This window comes from Triticum urartu, chromosome 5, assembly GCF_003073215.2.
Source record: "Triticum urartu cultivar G1812 chromosome 5, Tu2.1, whole genome shotgun sequence".
Classification (NCBI taxonomy): Eukaryota; Viridiplantae; Streptophyta; class Magnoliopsida; order Poales; family Poaceae; genus Triticum; species Triticum urartu.
The window spans coordinates 640,296,586-640,321,692 of record NC_053026.1 but is presented as its reverse complement, the minus strand read 5'-3'; the positions used below and the strand labels follow the sequence as shown (position 1 = coordinate 640,321,692).

At 44.3% G+C, this 25,107-nt stretch overlaps 3 protein-coding genes across 4 annotated transcripts; 2 read left to right on the top strand and 1 right to left on the bottom strand.

The window, feature by feature from the left end:
* Nucleotides 1-11,199: 11,199 nt before the first annotated feature.
* Nucleotides 11,200-16,958, top strand: LOC125511495 (BTB/POZ and MATH domain-containing protein 2-like). The gene is made up of 2 exons (XM_048676879.1): nt 11,200-13,087; nt 16,659-16,958. The coding sequence occupies exon 1, from the start codon at nt 11,611-11,613 to the stop codon at nt 12,685-12,687; it is 1,077 nt and encodes a 358-aa protein (XP_048532836.1). The 5' UTR covers nt 11,200-11,610; the 3' UTR covers nt 12,688-13,087; nt 16,659-16,958.
* A 3,893-nt stretch (nt 16,959-20,851) lies between these two features.
* On the bottom strand, nt 20,852-24,585 carry LOC125511493 (pentatricopeptide repeat-containing protein At3g53170-like). 2 transcript variants are annotated; one of them, XM_048676877.1, is made up of 5 exons: nt 24,192-24,585; nt 22,991-24,094; nt 22,666-22,878; nt 21,358-22,563; nt 20,852-21,278 (listed from the first exon to the last, which is right to left on the bottom strand). In XM_048676877.1, the coding sequence occupies exons 1-3, from the start codon at nt 24,564-24,566 to the stop codon at nt 22,849-22,851; spliced, it is 1,509 nt and encodes a 502-aa protein (XP_048532834.1). In that variant the 5' UTR covers nt 24,567-24,585; the 3' UTR covers nt 20,852-21,278; nt 21,358-22,563; nt 22,666-22,848. The 2 variants fall into 2 exon arrangements, with proteins under 2 accessions (XP_048532834.1, XP_048532833.1); XM_048676876.1 differs by having other exon boundaries at nt 20,852-21,258.
* Nucleotides 21,005-22,084, top strand: LOC125511494 (BTB/POZ and MATH domain-containing protein 2-like). The gene has a single exon (XM_048676878.1). It carries the CDS (start codon nt 21,005-21,007, stop codon nt 22,082-22,084), a length of 1,080 nt encoding a protein of 359 aa, XP_048532835.1.
* Nucleotides 24,586-25,107: the final 522 nt, after the last annotated feature.

The window sequence follows — 25,107 nt, the reverse complement described above, 5'->3', positions numbered from 1 at the left end:
ATTTTATTTCCTTATATCATGATAAATGTTTATTATTCATGCTAGAATTGTATTAACCGGAAACATAATACTTGTGTGAATACATAGACAAACTAAACGTCACTAGTATGCCTCTACTTGACTAGCTCGTTAATCAAAGATGGTTATGTTTCCTAACCATAGACAAAGAGTTGTTATTTGATTAACGGGATCACATCATTAGGAGAATGATGTGATTGACTTGACCCATTCCGTTAGCTTAGCACTCGATCGTTTAGTATGTTGCTATTGCTTTCTTCATGACTTATACATGTTCCTATGACTATGAGATTATGCAACTCCCGTTTACCGGAGGAACACTTTGTGTGCTACCAAACGTCACAACGTAACTGGGTGATTATAAAGGAGCTCTACAGGTGTCTCCAAAGGTACATGTTGGGTTGGCGTATTTCGAGATTAGGATTTGTCACTCCGATTGTCGGAGAGGTATCTCTGGGCCCTCTCGGTAATGCACATCACTAAGCCTTGCAAGCATTGCAACTAATGAGTTAGTTGCGAGATGATGTATTATGAAACAAGTAAAGAGACTTGCCGGTAACGAGATTGAACTAGGTATTGAGATACCGACGATCGAATCTCGGGCAAGTAACATACCGATGACAAAGGGAACAACGTATGTTGTTATGCGGTCTGATCGATAAAAGATCTTCGTAGAATATGTAGGAGCCAATATGAGCATCCAGGTTCCGCTATTGGTTATTGACCGGAGACGTGTCTCGGTCATGTCTACATTGTTCTCGAACCCGTAGGGTCCGCACGCTTAAGGTTTCGATGACAGTTATATTATGAGTTTATGCATTTTGATATACCGAAGTTTGTTCGGAGTCCCGGATGTGATCACGAACATGACGAGGAGTCTCGAAATGGTCGAGACATAAAGATTGATATATTGGAAGCCTATATTTGGATATCGGAAGTGTTCCGGGTGAAATCGGGATTTTACCGGAGTACCGGGAGGTTACCGGAACCCCCCGGGAGGAATATGGGCCTTAGTGGGCTTTAGTGGAAGAGAGGAGAGGTGGCCAGGGCTGGGCCGCGCGCCCCTCCCCCCTAGTCCGAATAGGACAAGGAGAAGGGGGCGGCGCCCCCCCTTCCTTCTCTCTCTCCTCTTTCCCCCTCCTGAATCCTATTCCAACTAGGAAAAGGGGGGGGAATCCTACTCCCGGTAGGAGTAGGACTCCTCCTGGCGTGCCCTCCTCCTGGCCGGCCGCACCCCCTCCTTGATCCTTTATATACGGGGGCAGGGGGAACCCCTAGACACACAAGTTGATCCAAGTGATCATATTCTTAGCCGTGTGCGGTGCCCCCTTCCACTATAGTCCTCGATAATATTGTAGCGGTGCTTAGGCGAAGCCCTGCGACAGTAGTACATCAAGATCATCACCACGCCGTCGTGCTGACGGAACTCTTCCCCGACACTTTGCTGGATCGGAGTCCGGGGATCGTCATCGAGCTGAACGTGTGCTAGAACTCGGAGGTGCCGTAGTTTCGGTGCTTGATCGGTCGGGCCGTGAAGACGTACGACTACATCAACCGCGTTGTGCTAACGCTTCCGCTGTCGGTTTACAAGGGTACGTAGATCACACTCTCCCCTCTCGTTGCTATGCATCACCATGATCTTGCGTGTGCGTAGGAATTTTTTTGAAATTACTACGTTCCCCAACAGTGGTATCAGAGCCTAGGTTTTATGCGTTGATGTAATATGCACGAGTAGAACACAAGTGAGTTGTGGGCGATATAAGTCATACTGCTTACCAGCATGTCATACTTTGGTTCGGCGGTATTGTTGGATGAAGCGGCCTGGACCGACATTACGCGTACGCTTACGCGAGACTGGTTCTACCGACGTGCTTTGCACACAGGTGGCTGGCGGGTGTCAGTTTCTCCAACTTTAGTTGAACCGAGTGTGGCTACGCCCGGTCCTTGCGAAGGTTAAAACAGCACCAACTTGACAAACTATCGTTGTGGTTTTTGATGCGTAGGTAAGAACGGTTCTTGCTAAGCCCGTAGCAGCCACGTAAAACTTGCAACAACAAAGTAGAGGACGTCTAACTTGTTTTTGTAGGGCATGTTGTGATGTTATATGGTCAAGACGTGATGAGATATAAGTTGTTGTATGAGATGATCATGGTTTGTTGAAGTTATCAGCAACTGGCAAAATCCTTATGGTTGTCTCTCTATTGCATAAGATGCAAGCGTCCAATAATTGCTTTACTTTATCGCTATGCGATAGCAATAGTTGCAAGAGCAATTGTTGGCGAGACGACCACGTGACGACACATTGATATAGATCAAGATGATGGAGATCATGGTGTCATGCCGGTGACGATATAGATCATGACAGTACTTTGGAGATGGAGATCAAAGGAGCAAGATGATGATGGCCATATCATGTCACATATTTTGATTGCATATGATGTTTATCTTTTATACATCTTATTTTTGCTTAGTTTGACGGTAGCATTTTAAGATGATCTCTCACTAATTATCAAGAAGTGTTCTCCCTAAGTATGCACCGTTGCGAAAGTTCTTCGTGCTGAGACACCACGTGATGATCGGGTGTGATAGGCTCTACGTTCAAATACAACGGGTGCAAAACAGTTGCACACGCGGAATACTCAGGTTATACTTGACGAGCCAAGCATAAACAGATATGGCCTCAGAACACGGAGACCGAAAGGTCGAGCGTGAATCATATAGTAGATATGATCAACATAGTGATGTTCACCAATGAAATTGCTCCATCTCACGTGATGATCGGACATGGATTAGTTGATTTGGATCACGTGATGACTTAGAGGATTAGAGGGATGTCTATCTAAGTGGGAGTTCTTAAGTAATATGATTAATTGAACTTAAATTTATCATGAACTTAGTCCTGGTAGTATTTTGCAAATTATGTTGTAGATCAATAGCTCGCGTTGTTGCTTCTCTGTGTTTATTTTGATATGTTCCTAGAGAAAATTGTGTTGAAAGATGTTAGTAGCAATGATGCGGATTGGATCCGTGATCTGAGGTTTATCCTCATTGCTGCACAGAAGAATTATGTCCTTGATGCGCCGCTAGGTGACAGACCTATTGCAGGAGCATATGCAGACGTTATGAACGTTTGGCTAGCTCAATGTGATGACTACTTGATAGTTTAGTGCACCATGCTTAATGACTTAGAATCGGGACTTCAAAGATGTTTTGAACGTCATGGACCATATGAGATGTTCCAGGAGTTGAAGTTAATATTTCAAGCAAATACCCGAGTTGAGAGATATGAAGTCTCCAACAAGTTCTATAGCTAAAAGATGGAGGAGAATCGCTCAACTAGTGAGCATGTGCTCAGATTGTCTGGGTACTACAATCGCTTGAATCAAGTGGGAGTTAATCTTCCAGATAAGATAGTGATTGACAGAATTCTCTAGTCACCATCACCAAGTTAGTAGAACTTCGTGATGAACTATAATATGTAAGGGATAACAGAAACGATTCCCAAGCTTTTCGTGATGCTGAAATCGACGAAGGTAGAAATCAAGAAAAACATCAAGTGTTGATGCTTGACGAAACCACTAGTTTCAAGAAAAAGGGCAAAGGGAAGAAGGGGAACTTCAAGAAGAATGGCAAGCAAGTTGCTGCTCAAGTGAAGAAGCCCAAGTCTGGTCCTAAGCCTGAGACTAAGTGCTTCTACCGCAAAGGGACTGGTCACTGGAAGCAGAACTGCCCCAAGTATTTGGCGGATAAGAAGGATGGCAAAATAAACAAAGGTATATTTGATATACAGATTACCGATGTGTACTTTACTAGTGTTCGTAGCAACCCCTCGGTATTTGATACTGGTTCAGTTGCTAAGAGTAGTAACTCGAAACGGGAGTTGCAGAATGAACAGAGACTAGTTAAGGGTGAAGTGACGATGTGTGTTGGAAGTGGTTCCAAGATTGATATGATCATCATCGCACACTCCCTATACTTTTGGGATTAGTGTTGAACCTAAATAAGTGTTATTTGGTGTTTGCGTTGAGCATGAATATGATTTGATCATGTTTATTGCAATACGGTTATTCATTTAAGTAAGAGAATAAATTGTTGTTCTGTTTACATGAATAAAACCTTCTATGGTCATACACCCAATGAAAATGGTTCGTTGGATCTCGATCGTAGTGACACACATATTCATAATATTGAAACCAAAAGATGCAAAGTTAATAATGATAGTGCAACTTATTTGTGGCACTGCCGTTTAGGTCATATTGGTGTAAAGCGCATGAAGAAACTCCATGTTGATGGGCTTTTGGAATCACTTGATTATGAATCAGTTGATGCTTGCGAACCATGCCTCATGGGCAAGATGACTAAGACTCCGTTCTCCGGAACAATGGAGCGAGCAACTGACTTATTGGAAATAATACATACTGATGTATGCGATCCGATGACTGTTAAGGCTCGCGGCGGGTATCGTTATTTTCTGACCTTCACAGATGATTTGAGCAGATATGGGTATATCAACTTAATGAAACACAAGTCTGAAACAGTTGAAAAGTTCAAAGAATTTCAGAGTGAAGTGGAGAATCATCGTAATAAAAATAAAAGTTTCTACGATATGATCGCATAAGTAAAATATTTGAGTTACGAGTTTGGCCTTCAGTTAAAAACAATGTGAAATAGTTTCACTACTCACGCCACCTGGAACACCACAGCATAATGGTGTGTCTGAATGTCATAACCGTACTTTATTAGATATGGTGCGATCTATGATGTCTCTTACCGATCTACCACTATCATTTTGGGGTTATGCATTAGAGACAGCTGCATTCACATTAAATTGGGCACCATCTAAATCCGTTGAGACGACACCGTATGAACTATGGTTTGGCAAGAAACCTAAGCTGTCGTTTCTTAAAGTTTGAGGTTGCAATGCTTATGTGAAAATGTTTCAACCTGATAAGCTCAAACCCAAATCGGAGAAGTGCGTCTTCATAGGATACCCAAAAGAAATTGTTGGGTACACCTTCTATCACAGATCCGAAGGCAAGATATTCTTTGCTGAGAATGGATCCTTTCTAGAGAAGGAGTTTCTCTCGAAAGAAGTGAGTGGGAGGAAAGTAGAACTTGATGAGGTAACTGTACCTGCTCCCTTATTGGAAAGTAGTTCATCACAGAAATTTGTTCCTGTGACTACTAGACCGATTAGTGAGGACGCTAATGATGATGATCATGTAACTTCAGATCAAGTTACTACCGAACCTCGTAGGTAAACCAGAGTGAGATCCGCACCAGAGTGGTACGGTAATCCAGTTCTGGAGGTCATGTTACTTGACCATGACGAGCATACGAATTATGAGGAAGCGATGATGAGCCCAGATTCCGCGAAATGGCTTGAGGCCATGAAATCTGAGATGAGATCCATGTATGAGAACAAAGTATGGACTTTGATTGACTTGCCCAATGATCGGCGAGCCATTGAGATTAAATGGATCTTCAAGAGGAAGACGGACGCTGATAGTAGTGTTACTATCTACAAAGCTAGAATTGTCGCAAAAAGGTTTTCGACAAGTTCAAGGTGTTGACTACGATGAGAGTTTCTCACTCGTATCTATGCTTAAGTCTGTCCGAATCATGTTAGCAATTGCCGCATTTTATGAAATCCAGCAAATGGATGTCAAAACTGCATTCCTGAATGGATTTCTGGAAGAAGAGTTGTATATAATGCAGCCGGAAGGTTTTGTCGATCCAAAAGGAGCTAACAAAGTGTGCAAGCTCCAGCGATCTATTTATGGACTGGTGCAAGCCTCTCGGAGTTGGAATAAACACTTTGATAGTATGATCAAAGCATATAGTTTTATACAGACTTGCGGTGAAGCCTGTATTTACAAGAAAGTGAGTGGGAGCACTACAGCATTTCTGATAAGTATATGTGAATGACATATTGTTGATCGGAAATAATGTAGAATTATTCTGTAAAGCATAAAGGAGTATTTTGAAAGAAGTTTTTCAAAGAAAGACCTCGGTGAAGCTGCTTACATATTAAGCATCAAGATCTATAGAGATAGATCAAGACGCTTGATAAGTTTTTTCAATGAGTACATACCTTGACAATATTTTGAAGTAGTTCAAAAAATGGAACAGTCAAAGAAAGAGTTCTTGGCTGTGTTACAAGGTGTGAAATTGAGTAAGACTCAAAGCCCGACCACGGCAGAAGATAGAAAGAGAATGAAAGTCATTCCCTATGCCTCAGCCATAGGTTCTATAAAGTATGCCATGCTGTGTACCAGATCTATTGTATACCCTACACCGTGTTAAGCAAGGGAGTACAATAGTGATCTAAGAGTAGATTACTGGACAGCGGTCAAAATTATCCTTAGTGGAATAAGGAAATATTTCTCAATTATGGAGGTGACAAAAGGTTCGTCGTAAAAAGTTACGTCGATGCAAGTTTTGACACAGATCTGGATGACTCTAAGTCTCGATCTAGATACATATTGAAAGTGGGAGCAATTAGCTAGAGTAGCTCCGTGCAGAGCATTGTTGACATAGAAAATTGCAAAATACTTACGGATCTGAATGTGGCAGACCCGTTGACTAAAATTCTCTCACAAGCAAAACATGATCACACCTCAGTACTCTTTGGGTGTTAATCACATAGCAATGTGAACTAGATTATTGACTCTAGTAAACCCTTTGGGTGTTGGTCACATGTCGTTGTGAACTATGGGTGTTGATCGCACGGTGATGTGAACCATTGATGTTAAATCACATGGCGATGAGAACTAGATTATTGACTCTAGTGCAAGTGTGAGACGACTGAAGGAAATATGCCCTAGAGGCAATAATAAAGTTATTATTTATTTCCTTATATCATGATAAATGTTTATTATTCATGCTAGAATTGTATTAACCGGAAACATAATACTTGTGTGAATACATAGACAAACAACGTCACTAGTATGCCTCTACTTGACTAGCTCGTTAATCAAAGATGGTTATGTTTCCTAACCATAGACAAAGAGTTGTTATTTGATTAACGGGATCACATCATTAGGAGAATGATGTGATTGACTTGACCCATTCCGTTAGCTTAGCACTCGATCGTTTAGTATGTTGCTATTGCTTTCTTCATGACTTATACATGTTCCTATGACTATGAGATTATGCAACTCCCGTTTACCGGAGGAACACTTTGTGTGCTACCAAACGTCACAACGTAACTGGGTGATTATAAAGGAGCTCTACAGGTGTCTCCAAAGGTACATGTTGGGTTGGCGGCATATTTCGAGATTAGGATTTGTCACTCCGATTGTCGGAGAGGTATCTCTGGGCCCTCTCGGCAATGCACATCACATAAGCCTTGCAAGCATTGCAACTAATGAGTTAGTTGCGAGATGATGTATTATGAAACGAGTAAAGAGACTTGCCGGTAACGAGATTGAATTAGGTATTGAGATACCGACGATCGAATCTCGGGCAAGTAACATACCGATGACAAAGGGAACAACGTATGTTGTTATGCGGTCTGATCGATAAAAGATCTTCGTAGAATATGTAGGAGCCAATATGAGCATCCAGGTTCCGCTATTGGTTATTGACCGGAGACGTGTCTCGGTCATGTCTACATTGTTCTCGAACCCGTAGGGTCCGCACGCTTAAGGTTTCGATGACAGTTATATTATGAGTTTATGCATTTTGATATACCGAAGTTTGTTCGGAGTCCCGGATGTGATCACGAACATGACGAGGAGTCTCGAAATGGTCGAGACATAAAGATTGATATATTGGAAGCCTATATTTGGATATCGGAAGTGTTCCGGGTGAAATCGGGATTTTACCGGAGTACCGGGAGGTTACCGGAACCCCCCGGGAGGTATATGGGCCTTAGTGGGCTTTAGTGGAAGAGAGGAGAGGTGGCCAGGGCTGGGCCGCGCGCCCCTCCCCCCTAGTCCGAATAGGACAAGGAGAAGGGGGCGGCGCCCCCCCTTCCTTCTCTCTCTCCTCTTTCCCCCTCCTGAATCCTATTCCAACTAGGAAAAGGGGGGGGAATCCTACTCCCGGTAGGAGTAGGACTCCTCCTGGCGTGCCCTCCTCCTGGCCGGCCGCACCCCCTCCTTGATCCTTTATATACGGGGGCAGGGGGCACCCCTAGACACACAAGTTGATCCAAGTGATCATATTCTTAGCCGTGTGCGGTGCCCCCTTCCACTATAGTCCTCGATAATATTGTAGCGGTGCTTAGGCGAAGCCCTGCGACAGTAGTACATCAAGATCATCACCACGCCGTCGTGCTGACGGAACTCTTCCCCGACACTTTGCTGGATCGGAGTCCGGGGATCGTCATCGAGCTGAACGTGTGCTAGAACTCGGAGGTGCCGTAGTTTCGGTGCTTGATCGGTCGGGCCGTGAAGACGTACGACTACATCAACGGCGTTGTGCTAACGCTTCCGCTGTCGGTTTACAAGGGTACGTAGATCACACTCTCCCCTCTCGTTGCTATGCATCACCATGATCTTGCGTGTGCGTAGGAATTTTTTTGAAATTACTACGTTCCCCAACACATACCACAATTAAGAAGATTTGCATTGAAATTATGCCAAGTAGCACTCCGCATCAAAAATTCTCTTTTTATCATTTACCTACTCAAGGACGAGTAGGAATTAAGCTTGGGGATGCCTGATACGTCTCCAACGTATCTGTAATTTTTGATTACTCCATGCTATATTATCTACTGTTTTGGACTATATTGGGCTTTATTTTCCACTTTTATATTATTTTTGGGACTAACCTATTAACCGGAGGCCCATCCCAGAATTGCTGTTTTTTTGCCTATTTCAGAGTTTCGGAGAAACAGAATATCAAACGGAGTCCAAATGGAATAAAACCTTCGGGAACGTGATTTTCTCACCAAACATGATCCAGGAGACTTGGACCCTACTCCAAGGAGTCAAAGAGGCGGTCACGAGGGTGGGGGGCGCCCCCCCTCTAGGGCGCGCCCCCTGCCTCGTGGGCCCCTCGATGCTCCACCGACGTACTCCTTCCTCCTATATATACCTACATACCCCCAAACGATCAGATACGGAGCCAAAAACCTAATTCCACCGCCGCAAATTTCTGTATCCACGAGATCCCATCTTGGGGCCTGTTCCGGAGCTCCGCCGGAGAGGGCCGTCATCACGGAGGGCTTCTACATCATCATAGCCTCTCCGATGAAGTGTGAGTAGTTCACCGCAGACCTTCGGGTCCATAGTTATTAGCTAGTTGGCTTCTTCTCTCTTTTTGGATCTCAATACAATGTTCTCCCCCTATCTCATGGAGATCTATTCGATATAATCTTCTTTTTGCGGTGTGTTTGTTGAGATCGATGAATTGTGGGTTTATGATCAAGTCTATCTATGAATAATATTTGAATCTTCTCTGAATTCTTTTATGTATGATTGATTATGTTTGCAAGTCTCTTCGAACTATCAGTTTGGTTTGGCCTACTAGATTGGTTTTTCTTGCCATAGGAGAAGTGCTTAGCTTTGGGTTCAATCTTGTGGTGTCCTTTCCCAGTGACAGAAGGGGCAGCAAGGCACATACTGTATTGTTGCCATCGAGGATAACAAGATGGGTTTTTTATCATATTGCATGAAAGTATCCCTGTACATCATGTCATATTGCTTAAGGCGTTACTTTGTTTTTAACTTAATACTCTAGATGCATGCTGGATAGCGGTCGATGAGTGGAGTAATAGTAGTAGATGCAGGCAGGAGTCGGTCTAGTTGTCTCGGACGTGATGCCTATATACATGATCATACCTAGATATTCTCATAACTATGCTCAATTCTATCAATTGCTCAACAGTAATTTGTTCACCCACCGTAGAATACTTATGCTCTTGAGAGAAGCCACTAGTGAAACCTGTGGCCCCGGGTCTATTCTCATCATATCAATCTCCATCACTTTAATCTTGCTTTGCTTTTTTACTTTTTACTTTGCATCTCTATACCAAAAATACCAAAAATATTATCTCTATCAGATATCACTTTCGTAAGTGACCGTGAAGGGATTGACAACCCCTAATCGCGTTGGTTGCGAGGAGCTATCATTTTGTGCAGGTACGAGGGACTTGAGCGTAGCCTCCTACTGGATTGATACCTTGGTTCTCAAAAGCTGAGGGAAATACTTACGCTACTTTGCTGCATCATCCTCTCCTCTTCGGGGAAATCCAACGCAGTGCTTAAGAGGTAGCAACCACCTAGCGATGAGTACAAGCACTGGAGCAAGCCGAAGGCGCGCCGCCGTCATCGCCCTCCCTAACTGGAGCCGGACAAATCTTGTTGTAGTAGATAGTGTGATCGGATAACTTGTTGTCGGGAAGTCACAGTTGTTGTGAAGTAGCCGGACAAACCTTGTTGTAGTAGATAGTGTGATCAAACTTGTTGTGAAGTCGTCGTGCTAAGGCCCCATCGGACCATCACACCAGAGTAGCAACCATCACCGATGAAGAAACTCGTAGATCAGAAGGATCAAACCTGTAAACACCCGAATGAAGACGATCGAAGACCGGATCCAATAGATCCACCGAAGATTAGCACCGACCGAATCCCGCGAGATCCGACGGAGACACACCTCCACACACGCTAAACACACCATTGGGACGAGGATAGAATGTGGGAGCCTAGTAAGGGACATCGCGGCCGCCACACAGCCCCAATCAAAGACATTGAACCTAACAAGAACGAGAACGGGCCCCTCCCGCCGGCGGGGGACTGAGATCCTCCGCACCTCCATGGCCTAGAGGCCATCGAAGATGGGGCGGACCCACTTGGCAATCATATGTCGTTGTATCGCACATGCCAATCATGTGATTTAATCAAGCAGATAAACACATAGCACAATCATGAACACAATAACAATAATTAAAACCAGATATAGGGAGAGAAACTCAGGTATTTTATCTTCCTTATAATCTTGGCGTACAAGATTAAAACTCATTGCCTTCTACTCCCTATATTTCCAAAGAGCGACGCGGGTCAGATCCTGAAGGACTACTTCCGACTGAATTCCTCAAAAACTATTTCCGACTGAATTCCTCAAAAACATGCTCGTTGCAAACCTAGCAAGCTCCAAATCATCATGTTTGACGTACGTACGTCTTGGCGGAGGATCTTGAAACGATGTTTTTCTGCCGCTCGTTTTTATGCATTTAATTAAGTACGATCTTTTTTGCGCAGTGCTGATTTTGATCGTCAGGCGACAACCAATTTTTTGGTTGAGTTTTAAACTGCTGAAACATTGGAATTAACAGCAACGTCTCTTCCCGATAAATACAAGGCAGCAGCATTGGAATTTGAAACAACGCATGCACCGTCGTCTAAATAATGGCATGGGAACTTGTTCAACGCCGCCTAAATGTATTCTCAAGTTTTAATGCCATCTTCACTGAAGACTAAACGCCTTCCTGAGTCATGTAGTAGTACTGAGTTTATATATGCACGTACCCCCGACTTCTGTTTCGTTGCACTCCACGCCATGGCCAACTACTCATCTTCATTCTGAAGCACTCCTCCAGGTTACAGCCACACGCCCAACCTCCGTTTCATTCCATTCCATGCCATGGCCAACAGCTCGCCTTCCTCTGTCAACAAGCACATATCCGAGACCTCGTCGAGATGCCGGACAGAGTGTGTCGCCACCGCCCACAACTTCGAGGTGACTGAGTATTCGCTGCTCGAGGGTATGGGTATCGACAAGTTCGTTAGCTCCAGCACATTCAGCGTCGGCGGCTATGACTGGAACATCAGGATCTACCCTGATGGGTGGAACTGGAAGGAAGAAGACAAAGGTGCCTACATGTCTGTCTTCTTGCGCATCTGCAGTAAGCCAACAACGGGTGTCAAGGTGAAGTACACATTCAGTTTATTGGAGAAAGATGGAAAAGTTAGTTGTCTGTACAGCGAAACACATACCTTTCAGTCCGGTTTTTGGGGCTGCCCCAAGTTTATTGAGAAGTCCAAGCTGAAGGAACTGCTATCCCGCAATGACGACTGCTTCACGCTCAGGTGCGTTTTGACCGTGATGAAAGAGCCTCGCACTGAAGATGTAAGCACAGTCATAGTCCAAGTGCCGCAGTCAAACCTGCACACACACTTTGTGAACATGCTGAAGGACGGAGAAGGCATGGATGTGACGTTCAGTGTCGGCGGCCAACAGTTCAGTGCACATAGATGCGTGTTAGCCGCGCGATCCTTGGTGTTCAAGGCCGAGCTCTTTGGTCAGATGAAGGAGACCGCCATGAAACACATCAAGATCGATGACATGGATCCTTCTGTATTCGAGGCACTTCTGCACTTCATATACACTGATTCTCTGCCAAGCGACTCGGATCTGGATCGGAATGTGGAATTGCAGCACTTGTTGGTTGCCGCAGATCGGTACGGACTGGACCAGCTGAAGGCTATGTGTGAAGGGAAGCTATGCCAGAAAATCGATGTGCAAACAGTGGCAACCACCCTTGCTTTAGCAGAGCAGCACCACGCCGCGCAACACAAGGATGCTTGTCTCAGACACCTTTCTTCACAGGAGGTGCTTCGAGCTGTCAAAGAGACTGATGGATTCAAGCACCTCACAGCAAGCTGCCCATGGATCATGATGGACATTTTAGAGAAGGTCGCGCCACCGTCAGGAGCATGAGCAGTCTGGCTCTGGATTTTTGCTTAAAGTTTGGATCTGCAGTAGTGTCCCATTTTGATTTTCTTATCATGTGTCTTGTGTGTCGGTTGCAGAACTGAACTTGTCTTCCAGAATGTGTACTCTGTGCTCTTGACATTTGAACTAAAAGTTCTGAGAGATTTCGCATGGTTATTTCTTTCATTTCTGTTGCGTTGTTTTCTTTCTCCCTTAGTTTTGGTAGTGAACTTTCCTGTAGAACCAAATGTAGAAGGTTTGCATGGTCTGACATAAAATGGATACTGGACTGAAGTTCTGAACCTGAACTTATTTGCTGTACCAGAGTCCCTTGCACTTCCAGCTATTCGAAGTTTCATCTGCCTGGTTTTGTTAATCCAGGCCAAATTGAAACGAAACTCTCGAGGTTTTTTTTTTAGATAAAAGGGCCACATGGCCCCCATTTTCATTAAGAAAATAGAAGTCTAGATACAACCATCACACCACTTTTTTCCATCAGACTTGATGCATCACCTCATCAACTGATAAGCAACCTACATCCTAGACATATAACCATATCTATAGGATGCCAAATCACCCACTACCGGAGAGAGAACAAACTTTTAAATATCTTTTTACAGATTGCACATCAGCCAAAACAATAGGCAAATCTAAAACCAGAACATACTACAGAACCGCCCAATTTCAGGTAGACGCAAAACCCAGTCTTAGCGCAGAAGGATTCCACCCATATGTTCTTCTGTAGACTTCATTTGTTACCCGAGATAGCCTCTTGGAAACCTCCCTAAGCATTTTTTGCACACCTTTTCTCTGTAGAATCATCCATGAATCCAACAAAGAACACAGGGTAAATATTACATTGATAGGATTTGAAAAGAAAACACGTTGAAAACAGGATTTGTTCCTTGTTTTCCAAATTGTCCATATCAAAGCAGCAGCACCAATAGAAACAATAGCCCTATCCTTTCCAGAATAGGATGGTATCCAGTTTTGACAAAGATCAAAGAAAGATAAAGGTATTTTCGGGTTACCTAGTGTACCACATATCACATTCCATAAAAACCTAGCACAAGAGCACGAAAAGAATAGATGATCAATGCTCTCAGAAACGCCACAAAACTCGCAGAAATTTGGTCCTTTCCACCCTCGTCTAGATAAGTTATCCTTGGTTAGGATCCTCCCTTTGATCACTAACCATATAAACGCTTTTACTTTTAGAGGTATTCTCATCCTCCAAAGAAGTTTAAAAGGAAAAGCAACAACTCTAGCTATAAGGTAATGATAAAGCGACTTAACCGAGAAGGATCCAGATTTAGTTAAAAGCCATTTAACTCTGTCAGGCTCCTCCGACAGAGTAACCTGACTACACATATCAAGTAATTCATTCCACATTTTAAGAGTTACTCCACAAAGACATCTCCTAAATCTAATACAATCAAAATCCTGGTTAAAGACTTTAGCAACAGTAACATGTTGACAGAAAGTTAAATTATACAAGCGGGGGAAAAGTTGACAAAGTGGCTTTCTCCCCAGCCATGTGTCCTCCCAAAATCTCGTCTTACAACCATCACCCACCACCCTTTGACAGCAAGAATAGAAGATATCCTTTATACTCAACAACCCATTCCAAAAATGGGAATTACCCCGAGATGCTTCACATTGAACCAGAGTTTTCCTACTCAAATATTTGGCTCTAATCATTTCCTGCCAATCCCCTTCCTCATTCTCTAATCTCCATAACCACTTACATAAGAGGCTGATGTTTTTAATCTCCAAATTAGTAATCCCCAGACCCCCCCTGGTCTCTAGGTTGGCATACGTCCACCCACTTGACTAAGTGATACTTTCTCACTCCATCCCTTTCTTGCCAAACCATACGAGCACGAACAAAGTCCATTCTCTTGCCTACACCTTTAGGTAGTTTAAAAAAAGAAAGCAAATGGCTAGGAACATTACTCATACAAGTCTCAGCGAGTGTAATCCTATCACCCATTGAAAGCAAACCCCCTTGCCAGGTTGCTGCCTTCTTCTCAATTTTCTCTTCTGCTGGTTTCCAATGTGCATCATGCAACTTTTTAAAATGTAAAGGAAGGCCTAAATAAGTAAAGGGGAAGTCCCCGACCGCACAAGTGAAAATCTGAGCATATTCTTCTTGTTTCAACAAAGCGGCACCAAAGCAATGGATTTCACTTTTTAAGAAATTGATTTTCAAACCCGTCAAGTGCTCAAACACGCATAGAATGACTTTAAGGTTTCTAGCCCCTTCTAAGTCATCTTCAAAGCAGAAAATCGTATCATCAGCGTATTGTAAGACAGTAAGACCACCCTCGTACAATCTAGGCAGAATTCCTTTAATAAATCCTTGTTCTTGCGCCCTTTGAACCAGGGTAGCAAGAACATCAGCAGCAAGGTTAAACAATAGGGGGGAGAACGGGTCCCCTTGCCTCAATCCTTTCCTAGTAACAAAATAGGGGCCAATCAAGTCATTTAAAGTAATAGCTACTTTCCCATTATGAATAACCGCTTTCGTCCAACGAATAAATTTATCAGGAAACCCCTACATTTTCAGCGTACTAAGCATAAAGTCCCAATTAATTTTATCATAAGCTTTCTCAAAATCAACCTTAAAAATAACAGCAGCGCATTTAGACTTATGAAGTGAGTGAAGCGTCTCATGTAGAACAGCGACATTATCTAAAATATAATGTCCTTTGATAAACGCAGATTGCACCTTAGAAATCGTCTTGTGAGCAGTAGCCATAGCTCTATTGTTTAAGACTTTGGTAAAGATTTTAAACGGGACATTGAGCATGCATATAGGTCTATACATCTGAATCCTATCCGCCCCTTGACCCTTAGCTAACAATGTAACTACCCCATAGTTTAGCCTAGAAATATCAATCATATCATCATAAAAATCTTGAAAGAGACTCAGCAAATCATTGCAAATGAGGTGCCAAAAGGTTTGGAAGAATTCAATAGGCATACCATCGGGACCGGCTGCTCTATTATGCCTCATAGAAAAAACTGCTGTTTTTATCTCATCCAAAGTAAATTTACTAGCCAACTTACTTTTGTCCTCATCGGAAAGCATATCAGTTAGAGGAATGTTTAAGGAGACGGGAAGCAATTCAACAGGCCCAAAGAGCTTCTTATAAAAATCAGTCGCATATTTAAGGAGCTGCTCATCCCCTTGGATGATCCCCTCATCCTGGATGAATCTGAAAATTTTACTCCTACGCTTCCTACCGCTAGCCTTAATCATGAAGTATTTCGTATTACCATCACCCTCCTTAATATCTTTTTCTTTAGACCTCTGGTACCACTTAATCTCCTCTTCCCTAAGGATCTTATTCAAATCATTCTGCAACTTATTTCTCAAAACATAGTCAGCTTCTGAAACTCCAGAGAGCTCACTTTTCTTATCCAAAAAGTCAAGCTTATTGGCAATCTCATCTCTGTCTCTCCTATATCTACCCTCTACATTAAGGTTCCACCCTTTAAGGGTTCTCCTTAATTTTCGCATGAAATCCTGCCACCAATCAAGACTACTACCTCTACGTACAGTGGAACTCCAGACTTTATTAACAATATCAGGGAGCTCTTCTCTAGACAGCCAGCATAGCTCAAATTTAAAAGGCTTGCGATTAATAGTAGACTTAATCCCTGTATGTAATAGAAGCGCTGCATGGTCAGAAACCCCTCTCACCAAGGTTCTGACAGTTACCAAAGGAAATTGCTGCTCCCAAAGAGAGCTAACTAAAATTCTATCCAACTTAGCAAAAAGCGGATCCTCCTGATTATTCGACCAAGTATAGCTCCTCCCCGACAAATCTAATTCTTTTAAGCCCCAATGCTCAATAATAGAATTAAAATAAAAAGACCATTTTGGAAGCTTTTTAATTTTGTTTCTCTCGTTAATTCTCCTAATTAAGTTAAAATCGCCCCCAAAAACACAAGGCAATTAAACTCTCGAGGTTTAGGAGCTTCAAAGCAAAGGGTCGTGATCTGAAATTTCCCGAACCAGTTTCCTGACAGAGACCATAGGAAAAAGTTCCTCCCACCCTTCAGACATCAAGATACGATCCAATTTTTCTAGGGTAGGATGAGCTTGGTTGTTAGTCCAAGTGTATTTCCCCCCACTAATATAGATTTCTCTAAGGGCCAAAGCATTGATGATGGAATTGAAGATATCAGTTGCTCTATTATTCTGCATCTTTCTATTTTTCTCATCACCATGCCGCAGGATATTAAAATCACCCCCTACAATGTAAGGAATAGTCATGCTACTACAACTAGCAGCGAGCTCTACCAGAAACTCCTCATGGGCTGCCCCATAGACCACCAGCAGGCCCCAGTCAACATTCTTCTTGTCATGCAAGGTTAGCTGTAAAACATATTTCCTTTTGGTACAGGAAGTGATCTCCATTGTATCCTGCCTCACACCCCCAAGGATGCCACCAGACTTCCCAACAGATGGTATCCATTCCCAATGGAATAAACCAAAAGGGTCAATTCTCCTAATGCATTTAGGAGTAAAGTTTTTCTTCATAGTTTCTTGCAAACCAATGAAATCAACCGAATGGTCACTAATCATGTCTGAGAGGCAGGTGGCCATTCCTTTCTTGCCTACCCCTCTACAATTCCAAATGAGCCCTATCATTTGGAACATTTTTTTGTGAAAATGAGATCTAGTAGTCCTGCCATGAGGCAATGCAGGACTACAACACATATCCTGAGACACTGCCTTTTTCTGGCTCCTAGTCACAGGCCTAGAGAGCTTAACGGTAGATTTCTTTTTAGATCTTTTTTTTCTTTTGTTTACCAGAGGATTTTTGGTCATGGACAGTTTCATCTTGGTCAAGCCTACTGTTAGTAGGATCTGGTCGAGGAAGGTGCATTCCTCGGACCCTATTAATATCCTAAATATCAAACTTAAAAGGTTTAAGAACTATTTTAAAGGGTGGGGGTCAAATAGATATGGCCATGACAAAAGAAGGAAAGAAGAGCTCAGATTGGAGCTAGCCATGCTGAAGGAAATAGGAGAGAGTGGTCCCTTGTCCCCTGAGATGTATAGCATCAAAGTCGATGTTAGTGCGGAGTTGCATGAACTTTTGGTGAACGAAGAGATATTTTGGTTGCAGCAATCTCATGAAGGATGATATTATGCTCCTATTTGAACACTTTCATAAAGGGGATCTAGATGTCCAACGCCTTAATTATGGTGTGATTACCCTCCTTCCTAAAACTGCGGGTGCAGACAAGATACAACAATTCCGACCAATTTGCCTGTTGAGGTGTCCGTACAAGCTTATTATTAAGGTCCTAGATAGGCGAGTTGAAAAATATGCTGATAAGCTCATCAGTAGGGCCCAAAATGCTTTCGTGAAAGGGAGGAACATCATGGACGGTGTGATGTCTCTGCATGAGATTCTTAACTACACTCATGTGAAAAAGAGGATGAGTGTAGTTCTGAAACTCGATTTCGAGAAGGCTTATAATAAAGTAAATTGGGATTTTATTCTAGATTGCCATAAATTGCGAGGCTTTAATGATACATGGTGCGTGTGGATTAGGAATATCCTGCATAATGGGACTGTGAGCATCAAATTAAATAACCAAGTAGGCCCCTACTTTCAAAGTGCGAAGGGGGTTCGCCAAGGCGATCCCCATTCCCCATTCCTGTTCAATCTAGCTGTGGATTGTTTGGCAAAAATGATTACAAATGCCCAAAAAAGTGGCCTGTTAGTGGGTCTTGCTTCTGATCTGATACCTAATGGGGTGGCAGTTCTTCAATACGCTGACGATACTATTATCTGCCTAGAACATGACATTGACATAGTAGTCAACTTGAAGATGCTTCTTTACATGTTTGAATTGATGTCGGGGCTTAAGGTGAATTTTCAAAAAAGTGAGATTCTTACAGTGGGGGGTGATGAAAATGTGGTGAATATGTATGCGGACCTGTTTAACTATGAGGTGGGCAGCTTCCCTATTAAGTACTTGGGGATGCCTGTTAGCTACACCAATCTCAGAAACTCAGACTGGGAATTTATCATTACCAAGTATCTGAAAAGATTTGAAGCTTGGATCGGTAATGCAGCCTCGATGGGGGGGAGGCTGACCTTGCTAGATTCGGTAGTCACCCAAATATCCTAGTACCATATGTCTATGTGGCTTATGAACAAAACTTTTATTGAGCGCCTCGACAAACATAGACGAAAGTTCTTTTGGCAAGGGTGCAATAAGAAGAGGAGGTATCATCTTGTTAGATGGAACAGGATCTGCAGATCCAGAGATAAAGGTGGTTTGGGGGTTAAGGACCTCCACAAATAGAATGTTAGTTTGATGGTCAAATGGTGGTGGAAACTAGAGACCCAAACGGGGATGTGGCAAGATATTGTTCGTGCATACTACCTGACAAACAAATCTGTGGCCTCGGTTAAGCCCAGGTTTTCCGATTCCCCTTGTTGGAAAGCCTTACTAAAAGTAAAAGATATTTACTTAGTTGGCAGGAAGATCCATCTAGAATCTGGTGACCTGTCAGAATCTGGAAAGATTCCGTAAAGGGGCTAAGTCCTTTTCAGACTCTATATCCATTGCTCTTTGAGATATGTAACGATCAGGATTGCACCGTTGATAGGTTCAATTCTGTGGACATCCACACCTTCTTCAAAAGGAGGCTCACGCCTGAGTTATCCTGTCAATGGGAAGAAATGAGTAATACGATCAATAGCATTCAGCTGAGTCAGGGTGGGGACCGGGTCTACCGGGGGCTTAATAGTAATGGTAAATTCTCTACTAAGGGGGTGTTTGTTTCCAGGGACTTCTTTGTGTAGGGACTAGAAAAAGTCCCTCTTCGAGACTTTTTTACCAAACGGGAGAGACTTTTTAGGGACTAAACTAGGCATTTGAGACTAAATGAAGAAGACTCTCAAGGAAAGTCTTTCTGGGACTTTTTGAGACTTTTCCAACAATGCCTCTCCATGCACCCATTGGTCCGCCACCCCATGATGTTGTTTCATTGTTATTTTTCTATATACTAGGGGCAACATGGTCATTTAATAACCTCTAGGAAGGGACTAGGGACTTTTTAGTCTCTGGAAACAAACAGGGAGGGACTTTTTAGAAACTAGAGACTTTTTAGTTGGGACTAGAAAAAGTCTTAGGACTAGAGAACCAAACACCACCTAAATCTGTATATAAGTGGCTAGAGAGCCCTCTTAGTGGATGCCATTATAGATGGATTTGGAAAGCCAAAATCCCACTCAAAATCAAGATTTTTCTGTGGCAGTTGTCCCAGGATGCAGTGCTCACTAGGCAAGTCATGAGAACGAGGAAATGGCCTGGGAATCCCACATGCTCTTTTTGTAATGAGTTGGAAACCTCCCAACATCTGTTCTTCACCTGTCCTGTGGCCAGGGTGGTCTGGAGATGCGTTGGGGTGGTGCTGGGTACTGAGATGTGCCCGAATAGCTACTGGCAATATTTTGCTTGGTGTCATGCTTTTTTCCCCGATGGACAAAAGTACTATACTGTGGGCCTGGCTGCTGCTTGCTGGGCCATTTGGCTAGCTCGGAATCGAGCTACATTCGAAAAGAAGCTAATCAAAACGCCCTTTGAGATAGTTTTCTCCATGTGTTTTTTTCTGTTGTATTGGGCAGGGCTCAAGCAGGAGGAAGGCGTCAAGGAGCTGCGAGGCGGTGCTGAGATGATCAGGTCGAGCACGATGCGCTTTGATGGTGATGTGCAACGCTGCAAGAGTGCCGATCGGGGAAGAATAAAAATATGCAAGACGTCCGATGGCTGGAGCTGGGTGATCCTGTGATGGTGTTCTGGTTCTTTTTTGGGTGTCTCATGTCCTTGTATGTAGTAGTCCAGATGTATGTTGTGATATTTTGGTGCTGCCCAGGTTTTCGCCTCATGGCATTCGTTTCGATGGCGGGCAAATGCAGTGGATTTCCTGGCAGTGCCCGGACTCGCTCTACCTCTTTCCCTCTTCTCCTGACATGTTTCTGAACCTTTGTATTTCCGTTCATTTGCAATGGAAAGGGGTATAGCCCGGTTCGGAAAAAAAAAATCTGCCTGGTTTTGTACTTGTGCAATCAGATCAGTTGCCCTGTGAGGCTCCGACCCTATCTCTGATGGCATAAGATATGATTCCCTTCTCTTTCTTCTTTAATTAATTTCTCATTGTAATCAACGGAACTTTGGTTGTCTTCGCATGGGTGCACATCAATTATCTACTCACGTACATATAATAATTCAGGTTACAGCCAGCACCTGGAAAGCTTGTAGGTTCCAAACCATTCCTCTCTGCGCCATGGGTAACAACAATTCAACTTCTTCAGTTAGCAAGCCCATACCCGAGACATCGTCGAGGTGCCTGACGGAGTGCGCCACCGCCGCCCACAACTTCGAGGTGACGAGGTACTCGCTGCTCGAGGGCATGGGAGTCGGCAAGTTCGTTAGCTCGAGCACATTCAGCGTCGGCAGCTATGGCTGGGACATCAGGATCTACCCTGATGGATGGGAGGAGGAGGACAAAGCCGCCTACATGTCAGTCTTCTTGTGTTTCTGCAGTGGAGCAACAACGGCTGTGAAGGTGAGGTACACTTTCAGCTTACTGGGGAAAGATGGAAAAATTACTACTAATCTAGAGGGCGGAACACATACCTTTCGGTCGGTAGGTACTATACGGGGCTGGCCCAGGTTTACCGACAAGTGCGAGCTCAAGGAATTGCTACTCCGTGATGATGACTGCTTCACCATCAGGTGTGTTTTGACCGTCATAAAAGAGCCTCGCACGGAAGATTTAAGCACAACTGAAGTCTCAGTTCCACAGTCAGACCTGCACACACACTTTGCTAACATGTTGAAGGATGGGCTAGGTGTGGATGTGACATTCAGTGTCGGCGGTCAACTCTTCACTGCACATAGATGCGTGTTAGCTGCACGATCCTCGGTTTTCAAGGCTGAGCTCTTTGGTCCAATGAAGGAGTCCACCATGAAGTGCATCAAGATCGATGACATGGAGCCTTCTGTCTTCGAGGCACTTCTTCACTTCATATACACAGATTCTCTGCCAAGTGACTTGGATCAGGATCAGAATGTGGAATTGCAGCACCTGTTGGTTGCCGCAGATCGGTATGGACTAGAGAGGCTAAAGGCTATGTGTCAAGGGAAGCTATGCCAGAAAATTGATGTGCAAACAGTTGCAACCACCCTTGCTTTAGCGGAGCAGCACCACGCCGCGCAACTCAAGAATGCTTGTCTCAGATACCTTTCTTCACAGGAGGTGCTTCGAGCTGTCAAGGAGACTGATGGATTCAAGCACCTCACAGCAAGCTGCCCGTGGATTATGGACATTTTAGAGAAGGTTGCGCCACCGTCAGGAGTATGAGCAGTCAGGCTCTGGCTTTTTGTTTGAAGTTTGGAGTTCAAGTTGTACTGTATCAATTATTGTCATGTGTATTGGCGTGTCCATTGCAAAACTGAACTTCTCTTCGAAAATGTGTAGTTTGTGCTCTGACAATAGCGCTAAAAGTTTTAAGTAAATTCACATGGTTGTTTGTTTCTTTTTGACCTGTTCTCTATATCCCTTATTTTGGCAGTGAATTTTCATGCAGAACCAAAGGGCACTAGGTTTACATGCTGATATGGATATATAATGGGCTGGAGCTCTGAACCCGACCTTATCTGCTGTACCACAGTGCCTTCCACTTCTGGATATCCCAAGTTGCCTCTGTCTGGGGTTGTACTTGTGCACTCAGTCAGATCAGATGAACGTTTAAATGGCTTTGCACATTTAGGCCGTGTGGGACTCCTGTTTTGGACACAACAGGCCACAGCTGCTTTTCCATTCCACATTGTTCATTATTGCTGGGATGGAAAGAGCAAAAGTTAGATTCATCTACTTCAGCTCAGCTAAATATAGTACAGCTCAAGATACAATTTAACAGAAAACCTTGAACTTCTAGTTACCCTGTCATTGGCATTGAACTGGGAACGCTTAGTCTGGTGTTGACGGAACTACTGGTCATTATGGCCATGCTCTGTGGATTTATAACCATATTCTCCGAAGGCCCTCTCATACATGCTCTCTTTCCCCAATCTCGTATTACACAAATCTTACTGCTCTGTCCCCTAAAAAACGATGGCCGCAGTTTACTTGTAATCAACCACAGGAACTGGTCCCTGGTTCAAAAAACAAAGATAACCAGTGAATACCATGGATAATTGGTAGCTTATTGCAGGCATAAATCAAAAACAAAGAAAAAAGCTCCCTAAGGTATAGCGAAGCACTTACCAGTAATTTGTTGTTAAATCTTTCCATTTCTGTTTCTAACAACTTAGCGGCTTCATCCATCCCATGCGCCATATATGCCTGAATCATGGTGGTATAAATTACCTTGTCTGGCTTACATTTCTTTTCCTTCATTAGCACTAGCATTTCCTCCATTATTTCGATATCTCCAGACTTGGCGTATGCACTGATAACACAGTTGAAAAAAGGAGTATCTAAGGCGACATCGGTGTTCTCCGTCTGTCGAATAATTGCAGGAACCATATCAAGGAGCCCAGCTTTACTGTATCCATTAACCAGGGAGCAGTATGTGATGGGGTTGGGTTTGACACCCTGAATTTTCATCAGCCTGAAATAGTACTCCATCTTCTCAATGTTGCCAGCCCTTCCAAAACAATCTATGATTATGTTGAATGTAGCAGCAGAGGGTGAGAAGAAACGCCGCTTCATGTATTTCAGGATCGACAACATTTTGTCAGGCATGTTAGCCTTGCCATAAGACTTCATCATGATATTGAACGTCCGCGTATCTGGCTCAACGCCCATCAACTGAAACTCATCGTACCACTTCTCCATGTCATCCACCCTGCCACGGTTGCCATAAGCCCAGATGATGGAGTTCATCGTGTATATGTCCGGCACATTGTCCCCGTCTTGAAGCATGTTGGACAGCGCATCGTCCATCTCCTCTAGCATGCCGGCCTTGCCGTATCCATCAATTATCCCATTGTGGATGACAACGTTGCATCCAATCCCCAGATAAGACATCTCGTCGAGGACGGTGGGGATCAGGTCGAAGCGGCGCGACTTACAACAGCAGTTGATGAGGACGGAGAAGGTGTACTCGTCCGGCTTGCAGTCTGTATCAGCGCCTTTCATCAGACCGACCGTGGCCATCGCCTCGTCCAGCAGGCCGCTGTAGCCGTAGGCGCCAACGAGCGCCGTGTACACGTCCACCGTCGGCGCGAGCTGCTTCTCCGAGAGCATCACCTTGAAGAGGGCCGTGGCTGGGCCGGGCTGCCGGCACCTGCCGAGCATCAGCAGCAGCCTGGCGTAGGTCTGCGTCCTCGGCTCGTACCACCGCTGCTTCCGCAGCAGCTCGAAGATCTGAGAAACAGCAATCCTTACGTGATGAGCAACAGTCGAACAGGTAGCGTGCAGCGGCAGGACCATCGGAGAGAAAGGGGTTGAGGGGGGAGCGGACCTCGAGGGCGGACTCCCAGCGGGAGGAGGCGACGGCGGAGTCGAGGGCCTCGAGGACGGCGCGGGGCCAGAGGCGGGTGGAGTGCTGGCTGGTGCCCGCGGCGGCCTTGCGGGGGACGCCGGAGACGGCGGCCTCCCTGCGGAGGATGCGGGCGAGCGCCTCGTCCGGCTGCTCGGCCTCGGGGGGCGCGGACGAGGGCGGCCTGCGGCCGCGCTGGGCCATGGCGACGAACGGCGCGCGCAGAGGCGGGGACGCGGTGGCGGTAGTGGCGGCGCAGCGCGCCGGCGAGTGCATGGTGCCGTGGAGTGGCGCGAGACGGAGGAGATAAGGTGCCGAGCGGCAGGCGGCAAAGCAACTGAGCGAAACTGCTCCCATCCCATCCCATTACCGTTGGATGGCTTCAACTGTTTGGAACCCCAATTTTTCCCCAGAATTTTTTTATGTAGAAACTCGACTTTTCTCTAAAATTTCCAGCAAAACTACATAAATCTCCGATTTGGACAGAGCTACAAGCTGTTGTGGCTGACCGCAAACAAAACTTGTACTCCCTCCGTAGGTCACTAAAGTAGTGATTTAAGCGCTCTTATATTTCTTTATGGAGCAAGTACATGCAAACGAAAACCATCATATTTTGGGTATAACGAACATCGTATTATCAACTGGAATACATGGATCATGACAACAAAGAAACTCCATCTTAAAAGTCAGATGTTTGTCAGGTGGAAAATATGAGGATTCACTGTCATAGTTCGCTAAGAGATGTAACCTCACACAATATCTATGTGGGTTCGACATCACTTAAAAAAGCTCGATCCATGGATGAAGAACTAAATATATTCGTCTCAAATACAGAAGGTGTGGACATGAAAAAGTGTGATTATACCATTTGGCATTGAGCTTCCCTCCCTCTTTTAGC

Excerpts from the sequence above, each read along its gene's own strand:
- LOC125511495 (XM_048676879.1), top strand. The coding sequence starts at position 11,611 with ATGGCCAACAGCTCGCCTTCCTCTGTCAACAAGCACATATCCGAGACC.
- LOC125511494 (XM_048676878.1), top strand. The coding sequence starts at position 21,005 with ATGGGTAACAACAATTCAACTTCTTCAGTTAGCAAGCCCATACCCGAG.
- LOC125511493 (XM_048676877.1), bottom strand. The coding sequence starts at position 24,566 with ATGGGAGCAGTTTCGCTCAGTTGCTTTGCCGCCTGCCGCTCGGCACCT. Across the intron at positions 24,095-24,191 it reads GCTGGGAGTCCGCCCTCGAG|ATCTTCGAGCTGCTGCGGAA; the intron begins GTCCGCTCCCCC and ends GCTGTTTCTCAG. Across the intron at positions 22,879-22,990 it reads GATTTAACAACAAATTACTG|GGACCAGTTCCTGTGGTTGA; the intron begins GTAAGTGCTTCG and ends TTTTTGAACCAG.